General features: G+C 36.8%; 2 protein-coding genes across 4 annotated transcripts; one reads left to right on the forward strand and one right to left on the reverse strand.

Annotated features, from left to right (window-relative positions):
• Positions 1-2,340: 2,340 nt before the first annotated feature.
• Positions 2,341-6,214, reverse strand: LOC132189704 (uncharacterized). Of its 2 annotated transcripts, XM_059604477.1 has the most exons (6): positions 5,585-6,214; positions 5,355-5,496; positions 4,535-4,691; positions 2,767-2,964; positions 2,619-2,687; positions 2,341-2,522 (listed from the first exon to the last, which is right to left on the reverse strand). In XM_059604477.1, exons 1-6 carry the CDS (start codon positions 6,111-6,113, stop codon positions 2,517-2,519), a joined length of 1,101 nt encoding a protein of 366 aa, XP_059460460.1. In that variant the 5' UTR covers positions 6,114-6,214; the 3' UTR covers positions 2,341-2,516. The 2 variants fall into 2 exon arrangements, with proteins under 2 accessions (XP_059460460.1, XP_059460461.1); XM_059604478.1 differs by lacking the exon at positions 2,619-2,687 and having other exon boundaries at positions 5,585-6,207.
• Positions 6,215-6,337: 123 nt separating this feature from the next.
• LOC132189706 (uncharacterized) lies at positions 6,338-9,668 on the forward strand. 2 transcript variants are annotated; one of them, XM_059604479.1, is made up of 4 exons: positions 6,338-6,539; positions 8,310-8,415; positions 8,659-8,717; positions 9,127-9,668. In XM_059604479.1, the coding sequence occupies exons 1-3, from the start codon at positions 6,430-6,432 to the stop codon at positions 8,671-8,673; spliced, it is 231 nt and encodes a 76-aa protein (XP_059460462.1). In that variant the 5' UTR covers positions 6,338-6,429; the 3' UTR covers positions 8,674-8,717; positions 9,127-9,668. The 2 variants fall into 2 exon arrangements, with proteins under 2 accessions (XP_059460462.1, XP_059460463.1); XM_059604480.1 differs by lacking the exon at positions 9,127-9,668 and adding an exon at positions 8,913-9,003.
• Positions 9,669-9,895: the final 227 nt, after the last annotated feature.

The following is a 9,895-nucleotide window of genomic DNA, read 5'->3' on the forward strand; positions in this document are numbered from 1 at the left end:
ATTAATCAATATGAAATGAATAGATTACACTAAAAGATAACATCAAAGGATTTTGGCTTTGCTAAAAACGCAAGTACTTCTAGATGATGGTTTCATTGCTTAGGTCACAATCCAAAGGTCAATGAATTGGTATCGTTAATTTCCAAGGGATGCTATCATGTTCACAAGAGAATATTATATCTTTGTCAGCTTTTCAACCCAATTAACTGCTTTCCACACTGAACCATAAAACCTAATAGTTTTAGGTAGGTGAGGTAACCATTGCAGCTGAAGTCCACCTGTCCCTTTATTTTCCAACAAATAAAAAAACAGTTGATGTAATTGTGGGAGAATAGCCGGGTCAAGTTCAGCCCAACAGACTCTAACAACTGCTTACCTGGACGTTATTACTCTTGGCCCATACAAATACCCAACCCATAAAAGCCTATGAAAAACAAATATCTGATCTTCGACTCTTTTATTCATTTCACATCAACTTTAATTCTCTCCCTTCTGAAATCTCCACCCAATCCTTCCCCTTTGAACTCTCCACATCTTTTCCTTTCAAAACATCCATATATATTCTATTCAAAACATCCACATCTTTTCCTTTCAAAACATCCAAAAGATCCACATCTATTATTATTATTATTTAGGGTTAAATACTCCATACTCCCTTAGGGTTTCCTAACTTTATTTTTTTTTCCCTGTGATTTCATTTTTATCACAGAAGGTCTCTGTGATTTTGATAAGTGACCAAGTTAGTCCATCCATTAGTTGACCGTTAGGACTGACACGTGAACCAATCAGACGTCGACACGTGACATATATTTAATTTAAAAAAAAAAAATTAAAAAAAATATATTTAAAAAAAAAAAGGGAAAAACAGTGGTTTCACATTTGGGGTGGCTCTACCATCAGCTTATTACAAGTGGCCGTAGCTACCCCCCCCATTGTCGGATGGGTGGCCGAAAGCCACCCCAAAATGGCCCGAGAGCCACCTAATTTTTTTCCGCTTTTTTTTTTAAAAAAAAAAAATACATTTTTTTTAAAAAAAAAATTTAAAAAAATTTAATATGTGCCACGTGTCGACGTCTGATTGGTCCACGTGTCAGTCCTAACAGTCAACTAACGGATGGACTAATTTGGTCACTTATCAAAACCACAGAGACCTTCTGTGATAAAAATAAAACCACAGGGAAAAAAAAATAAAGTTGAAAAACCCTAGGAGGGTATGGAGTATTTAACCCTATTATTTATGGTCGTTCAAGTTCGTGCAGCAAACTTATTAGGATTTTGTTCTGTTTTCGAAACTTTGCCTTCTATAACAACCTTTTTAGGTGGTATCGGTTTGTTTGATGGGTTGAATCATTTATTTGACCAATTTTCAACAGTTTTTAGGAAAACTTTGTCACCTTTATATTTTATTTTCTTGTAATTCCCTTTCCCCCTTCTCCATCATTGAATAAAAAATAAAAAATAAAAATCCATATATATCTCCGTAATCTTCTCCAGCAGTAATTAATGTATATATATAACTTTAGTCACTAGGAATCATATAAACTTTTGTTGTTCATTTCAATGCATATAACAGTTATAACTTTTGTTTTGCCAAAAAAAAAAAAAAAAAACTTTTGTTTTGCTAGTGCCACATCAGCGCTACAGATGGAGAGAATGCGCGCCAGAAAGGGGCAAGCGGCCCTTGTAGTAGAGCTAGACTGAAAGCTGTCGCCGATGGAGAAGTTATTCAGGTTGACTTCGACCTGCATAGGGGTGGTATGGGGATCTTACGCTTGCTAAAGCTTTTCAATATCATTTCCACACACTCAAAAGTCTTTTAGTGGTTTGCCAAATATGCACTTTGAAAATGTTAGAAAATATAATATTTTTTTGTATATTCCATATTTGGTTGATATTATAATATTCTCTATTTAAAAGTTGATTGTAAATTAAATTGTAATCAAATATTGGGATTATAAATATTCATTCATTACCCTATAAATACAACATGTGCCGTAAACAAATCAAGTTAACGAGCACAACGTAATAATAAAAAAACGAATTTTTTTTTGAAAATATTTGTAGCTATCATTTTGGTTTCATCAATCGTTGTTAACTATCTTACTAGTGCGCCAGAAATTTTAGCATGTTTGGGATTGCATTTGAGGGATTTAAAAGTACTTTTAACACTCAAAAAGTCCGTTTAAAGAAAAAAAATACTCGCGTGGTAAAAAAATTAAAAGCGTCTAAAAAGTTTAAAAATTGTCAAAACGCACTTTTAGCAAAAGCTTAAAAATGAAACTTTTGACTTGAAAACTCTATATCTCAAACGCAATCTCAAGCAAGCCCGAAGAATACAAATGTAGCAGAATTAGCAGTGTTTCTTTACTGAAATTTTGTAACAGTAACTGAACATCGGATTGTAAATTGTTGTACAACATACTGGAATGAACTTGATCCTCGAACATGCAAAAGGATTTGGCCTCTCAAAGTCAAAAGTTATCTATGAAACAATCTCAAAATGCGCATCCCATTCCCTAATCCTGCACAGTGCAGAAAGCATTTTTGGCATCATTGAAGAAGACTCACAAAAACTCAAAAACGTGCAAAAAAGAAATGGGAAAAAGAGGAAAACGAACATAGTGAACCGAATATATATTCATGCTGGAAGAGACGGTTTGCAGAAAACAAGAAGCATTTGTTAACACCTAAACAAGTTCATTGTAGCTCAGAAAAAAAAAAAAAAAAAAACAAGTTCATTGTCAATTGAAGTACTTGGTCGCTAACCTTAAACCTCTTACGGCGTGCATCATCTGGACTGAGGCGAGAAATTCGTTGTTGATGTCTAGGAGCTTCACTTCTGTAATTTCTCGCTGCCATTTCTTGCATCCTATTAGTCCTCTCCTGTGTGTGAGTTCTTGAATTCTGGAAAAAGCTATCCTTCTCCCAAGTAACCACATAATTGGCCTTCAATCGAGATCCTTGCTGCTCAACAAAAAGCCATGTTCAGCTACCAACGAGAAAACAAGTTCACCAATTAACAATTAAATCAAACAATCTAATCTAGGTATCTCTTGCCCCAGCTAAGGATCTTCTGCCACCACCTGAGACTCGGACTTTCCTCGAATCTCAAGACATGGCAATTCTCTTCTTCATTACTTGATGTCTGAAAAGCTAATGTGTAATTATTTCTAACCGTGGTTCAGTTTAGGAGCTGATACTTTCTCAACTTCTTATCATTTCTCCTAAATATGTATTAGGATGCAGTTTGAGATAAGAACTCGTCTTCTTTTGAGTTACTATACCTGATTCCGATATTTACTCTAAATTATATCCAATTTAATAGCTAGGATGAGTTTCTTCTCATCACTGCAACTTTCAGTTGATTCCATGAGTTTAACTTGGTTATCTTTTGGAGCCTAACTTAGTTCACAATAGAAGCTGATTTCTTTACATGAACTATTTGAAAACAACAATACGTGATTTCCCAGTTTTCTAACTAAATCTAGTAAAATCAGTGTGATGCAGGACAAAAGCACTTGAGAATAAGGCTTAGAAAAAGAGACTAAGGAGAGAGGGAGAAGCCGAGAGAGGGGAGAGAAACAAGCCAAAGAGAGAGGAAGAAGCTAGAGAGTAGGAAGCCAGAGAAAAAGCCTAGAAAGATAGAAGACGGAAGACTAGAAAAAGCCTTAGAACTATGTAGTGTTTGGCAAATCCCCCTCCTCTCTCCCTCCTTACTTTCACTTCTCTAACAAAAAGTCAACATATTTTCAAAACTATTACTAAACAACTTTTTTCACTTTTCTCCAAAAAAAAAAAAAAAAAAAAATCAAATCTTATTTCACCTTTATCTCCCATCAGTCACTTCTTATTACTACTCAAACAAAAAACTCACAACAAAAGTATTTACCAAACCCACCCAACCATATTAAAGTCTATCTCCATTGCACTACAAAACATGCTTAAATAGACACCACCCCCACCCCCCGCGGCGGACTAAAACCTTAAACCCCTAGGACAACGACTCCAGTTTGAATCTATTCTACATGTAATTTTCAGCCCTAGCTAACTTATTAACTATGATCTAGTAGATATTCTTGTAACTTTGCGATTAACTTTGAACAATTTGAAAATTCATGCTTCAGTCATAAACTTAGTTATCTGACTCAAATCGCTTTGATTCTTAGGAAGCTATAGAATCATAAGCATCTTATCTTTTGTTCATGTGGGTTAGCAAAACTTATGTAGCACATGGGTCACTAAGATAGACATAGTTAAAATCGAGTATTGAAATCATTTAGGATTATACAATTGCATGTTATTCCTTTTGATGAGAAGCTCAGGAAGGAGACACCCAAGTTGGTGTTCCAAGGACATCCAATGCACTTACTAATAACTGCCATTCATGCTTAAGAACTAACCCATTAGATTTAACATTCAGATGCAAGATGCTTCCAGGTATTTACGCTCACTGACTCATAATGATAAGAACAAATAGCATGGTAGATAACTCCTGCAAAACTAAAGAACATGTACAAAGAAATAAACTTCCTACCTTTTGCAATGAGCGGCCGCATAACACCCTTAGAGCATTATAGAAGTCCTTGTATTTCTCGAACTGAACTACAATCTTACAATTAAGACCAGAAACTATGTTCCCAATTTCCTCTGCTTCCTTACCTAGATCATTGTCCTCAGCAACATTAAGATTCCTACAGAGTGCGAGTAAAGGGAGAAACAAGAAGGATGATGCATAATCAGCTAATTCCATTACATTGCTGGCACAAATAAATATGATTTATTCATAATGGGCAATGGAAACATGTCATACAGATCATGAAGTGACATCGAAGCCACATAAAAACATAGAACATAGGTATTCAAAGACAACAAAATCATATTCACAGCTTCTGAAACGTAACGTAGAAGCACTTCAATCATCTCCCTTTCTTTAACTTATTTTGAAAGCGAAAAACATACTAGAAAGGGTCAAACGAATTCAACCAAGTTCACAGGAGCATACAAGGACACAAAACTCATTAGTTTTCAATGATGCCTGATATCCATTATCCTTTTTCACCAAGCAATCTTTCCCGCCGAATTACGGAGAGAACAAGAAAAAGAGAAAGAAAAAAAACATAGAAACTTGGAAAGTATCTCCAAATCTATGGTTTCCAAGCTCTCAATTATAATACAAGTATCACAAAGTAATCTACACCACTTCAAGTCCGTTGTAAAGGTATTCAAAAGGACAATAACAACCAAGAAGTCAGCATAATAAAGTTCAACAAAACACAAAATCAACAATCTATAAAAGGTCTATGAGCAAGTACAAATAAGCAGAAGCAAAATAACAGGCAGAAATAATCACATACCTTATATTCCCAAGTCCAGAAAAAATGGAATGTGTAACCAACATGGAAGGCTTAGACGAAACCAGCGGCTCCGCAAACCACCGCGACGGGACCCCCCTCACTACAATCGTATCAGGCTCTTGCTTCCCACTCCTCGAATGCCCTGCCCAACAAATATATCAATTTAACTCTAACAATTACCTGCAAATCAAAATAAAATCACTCTCAAACTCGTTTCAAAATCCACGAACCCCGATTTCCAAAAGCGTAAAACTCCTCCCAATCTTTCCTCATAGCCTCGAAATCGTCGGACGCGGGAACGACGACGTTGAGCTTGTACTTAAAACCTTCGAGGTTCAACTCCATCCCGTCCATTTTCTCCACGGTGTGTTTTCTCCAATCCAAGAACTTTTCCTCCAAGACCTTCGCGTCCTCTTGTTCTTCCTCATCGTTGTTCTTTCTTGTGGACTGGTTGAGAAACCCTAGGTCGCGAATGAAGAGGGAACCTTGGGCCACGGGGTCCTCGCGCTTGCGCTTCTTGAGGTCTCCGAGCGGTTGGATCTCCAGGTCCTCTTCGGGGACGGTGACGGGGACGGAGAGCGAGGTCTGGAAGAAATCTATGAGAGTAAGTTTCACCTTCCACTCGTCGACCGGTTTGGTCACGGAGGGGCTCGTTGGGTAGACCGTGAAACTGAGCTTCACGCGCGGCACGAGCGTGAGCCCATTCTCTAATTCTAGGCTTTCTGTAGGGGGAAGTGAATCTAAGGGTTGGTTGCTCATTTCTCTGAAAATTAGGGTTTTGCAGCTTTTGCTTTTGTTCTCGCTCAGTGCAGTGAGCTGTGAGAGTTTGGAACGAGGGAAGGGAAGGAGGTAAACCGAAAACGGCGCCGTGTATAATTTCTGCAAAGAGGTTGGTAGATGCGACGTCGTTCTTCTAGCTCAACGCGGCTGTAGAAAGACTACCAAATGCTTAACGTGTCATATTTGACGTGGCATATTCCCAAACGAAATCTATAAAATGTGGGAGAAAGAAAAGGAAAAGTCAACGCGCAAAACACCTTGTACGGAGATTAGGCAGTAGAGAGACCAGAGAGAGATGGGGTGCTTCTCTTGCTTCGACGGCGGCAACAAGCAACGGAGAAGGGAAGAAGAAAGGCTGGCCTCTGAAGAAGCTCGTGCTAAAGCCGCTGAAGCCGCCCAGAAAAGGCAATTTCTTCTCTCTCTCTCTCTCTCTCTCTCTCTAACCTCTTTTGGATTTGCTGTGGTTGCGTTGCCTATTAAATTCTTCGGATTGGGATTTATCCAATATAATTATACATTAATCTGGTGCTAGAGAATCATGCGACATTGAAAAATTATCCAACTTGAGGAAAACAGTGAAAGTTCTTTTTTTTTTTTTTTCGTTTTCTTTTTCTTTTCCTCAGTGGTTGTTGAGATCGGATTGAAATTGAACACCCGACTATGCCCTCAGTTGTGGCGAATCGAGAGCATATGGCTCATGGGTTTTAAGTTTTAGAATTTGGGATTCTTTCAGAGTTTTTTCCTTGGGAGTCCAAGTCCCCATGGAATCATTCATCTTCATCATGAGCATTAGAATATTGCAATTGTTTCTAATGGGTTGTGGAAAATTGGAGGGACAAACAACCCTTGTACTTTCCAGGAACAGAAGGGTTAATTTTTTTTTTAATTAATCCCCCGGTAAGATAACCCCAACCAAATTCAATAACTAGTAATGTAAATTCATAGTTATTGAAGATTATCACACTTGACTTTCCTATATGACATATATTGTAAATAGTAAGAGACTTTGTTGTAGTTACTATAAAATTAATATGTACCTTCCTAAGTACATTAAATTCGATTTCTAAAAGGACCCCAAGTATTTCAAATAAGTTGGTGTTTTTTGTCCTGCCCACTAGTCATGGTGATATCTGGATATTCATGATAAATTGTTGTCATTAAGCATAATTCGATTGCACGAGGCATAATTTTAGTTCTTTTATTAATGTCTGTTTTTTCTTGAGCCCAGAAAATATTTGCAATAGATGGCCAGGATGGTATCTTTTACTCAAATATGATATTTACACTCTCATTCATTTATTTGTCTGGTAGGATAATCATATCTTCATTATATGACCTAAATTCTAGATGGTGTTCATATATCAATCGGTGTTTGTTTTAGGAAATTGAATCTAAAAATAATTATTAATTTTGAATTTCAAAGTTTTACAAATATGATATGGTATTCGACTAACAGAATCATGGCAAAACCTGGTCTATAATCTGCTAATGCTTCATTTCTTGATTTTGACTATTGGAAAACTGAGGTTTCTTTTGGGATCTGTGAGTTACCACGGCCACTGGTAGATAAGTCCTATATCTTCTAATTGAAACCTCATAATTGAAAATTGTCCATCTTATTTCATTCTTGAACAATTGGATTATGTAATTTGGTGCACAACATTTTACAACAGACCATGTTAGGAGAACTTACATGATCAAAATATTCCGATTCATCTAATCCAATTCTCTATTCACCTTTCATAAAAGCATTTATACATTCTTAAGTATAGGTATAAGCAATTGTTTAGAATAGCAGAAAACTTGGGGCCAGCAGGGTTCTGAGTAGTTAGAACCAAGATTATCCCATTATGCACATTGATATTATTGTGATTACAAATTTTAGAATTGGTGAGTGATAGAATTGTGGATTTGTTACCACACGCAAAGGACATGCATCCACTTTGTGCTGAGTGTGTGCATGTCTACAAGGTGAGGCATATTATATCTGGTGCCATTTAGGCTTATTAGCACATGAGGCTAGCACTAAAATGGGTCGCTTTTGGCTTATAGCAATCTTCCTCAGGATGCAGCATGTGAAACAAATTCAGATTCTTATATAATGTTTTCTTCTTCTTCGTTTTTTCTTTTTCTTTTTTACATGAATCAACTTCTATGTGGTGGTCATATTTGCAGGCAAGAGCAATTTGAAAAATCTCCTGCAGGAAGAGCTGCACGTGCACAGCAACAGGGGCTTGCAAAGCAAGCTGCAAACTCTAACAAAGGCGAACCAGCTCTAAAGGTTTTAGTTATTGAGATGCTGATTTTTACTGCTTGTTTGTTGTAACATACGTTCCTGATCTAATACCAGCTGCTTTTTTATCATCTCTTATACTGCTATGGGCACTTCAGTTCGTTTGATCAAGGATTTCATGCCTCTTTACAAAACATCCTTCTCTAATTAATCTTAATGTGGATCCTTTTATTTGAAATCGCAAACAAGACACAACTTTGACCTTCTGTTGGTTTGGTGTTGTGGATGCAGTGGCAGATGACTTGAGATGAAGCTTTTTGTTTTTTCAACCCAATTGTCCGTGTAAGTTGGTGAGTATTCTACCTAGTAAATTCTAGTTAGCCTTTCATTCTAAGTTATGCAGGATGAGATGGACCTTTGTGAAGGTCAATGAAGTTTTGTTTTCTTTAGTATGCATCATGCCTGTAGTTTTAAGTTACATTTTGTGACATGTTATTGTGGCTATTCTTATGTATTCGCATAAGACCTTTTGTGCCATGTCCCAGGACGATGCGGGATGATGCTATTAGCAAATCAGACTTTAATTCTGTTGTGCTGCTGCAAGCAGTTTAATGAAATTTAATCGAGCTTTATGCATGCATGCAAAGCAACATTGTCAATTACTTACTTGTATGCACCATGAGAAGAGTGGAAAGTTTACTTTGTAGTTCAGGAGATTAGTGCCTTTCACTTAACTACATTCCTTTTTTCGCCGTGCAGTGTTTATAATAAGATTTAAATGTATCTTCTTGGAGTTCCCGCAATTGATATGACTCTAGAGCAAATGCAACATCAACAAAGTTTATTCTTATGTTTTGATTATGATGTAAAAAAGCACTATAATAAGCTAAAATGCATGTTTGTTTCTTCTGTAATATTCCACCCATGCCTTTGGCGATTCTATCTCCTCTTGTTATCTTTGTGCGGCAAGTTTTTAGCCCCTTTAGCTTGTATATATTAACTCCGGCTTTATGTAGGTTCAAAATTGCTGATGTAGAAGGGTATAGGTATTGGCCATGACTTTTAGTCATTTATAAATATAGAGTAATGTCTCGTGCCTTCAGTTTTGTTCCCAATTCCAGCACGAGGCTCCATCAAATCTCCCTACGGCTTTTAGCATCTCTCATTAGACCAATATGATCGCAAGGACAGCCGAATATGTAAATATTATGATACATGGTTTTTTTTTTTTTTCGAGTCTTTATTGAAAAGGTACTCGGGATTTCTAAGCTTTTTGAGTTTATCAATTTGAGCCTTCTGTCTGTTTATTGTCTAAAAGCTAATAGAAATTTATGTCACATGTATAAAATACCATCTAAAACCAATGAAATGGTGACACATGCACAAAGCATCACCTCAACTTGACACCTAAAAAAAATATACAAAAGAAAAAGGAAAGTGCAACAAAAAACTTTTTAAAAAGGCGTTGTGAAGAGGGGAGAGGGCTTTTTACCACTTGTGGTTGAGCCGCCCTTGAAGAAGCTCTTGG

This window comes from Corylus avellana, chromosome ca8, assembly GCF_901000735.1.
Source record: "Corylus avellana chromosome ca8, CavTom2PMs-1.0".
NCBI classification, from domain to species: Eukaryota; Viridiplantae; Streptophyta; class Magnoliopsida; order Fagales; family Betulaceae; genus Corylus; species Corylus avellana.

Excerpts from the sequence above, each read along its gene's own strand:
- LOC132189704 (XM_059604477.1), bottom strand. The coding sequence starts at position 6,113 with ATGAGCAACCAACCCTTAGATTCACTTCCCCCTACAGAAAGCCTAGAA. Across the intron at positions 5,497-5,584 it reads TTACGCTTTTGGAAATCGGG|GGCATTCGAGGAGTGGGAAG; the intron begins GTTCGTGGATTT and ends TTTGTTGGGCAG. Across the intron at positions 4,692-5,354 it reads TCTGGACTTGGGAATATAAG|GAATCTTAATGTTGCTGAGG; the intron begins GTATGTGATTAT and ends CGCACTCTGTAG.
- LOC132189706 (XM_059604479.1), top strand. The coding sequence starts at position 6,430 with ATGGGGTGCTTCTCTTGCTTCGACGGCGGCAACAAGCAACGGAGAAGG. Across the intron at positions 6,540-8,309 it reads GCTGAAGCCGCCCAGAAAAG|GCAAGAGCAATTTGAAAAAT; the intron begins GCAATTTCTTCT and ends TCATATTTGCAG.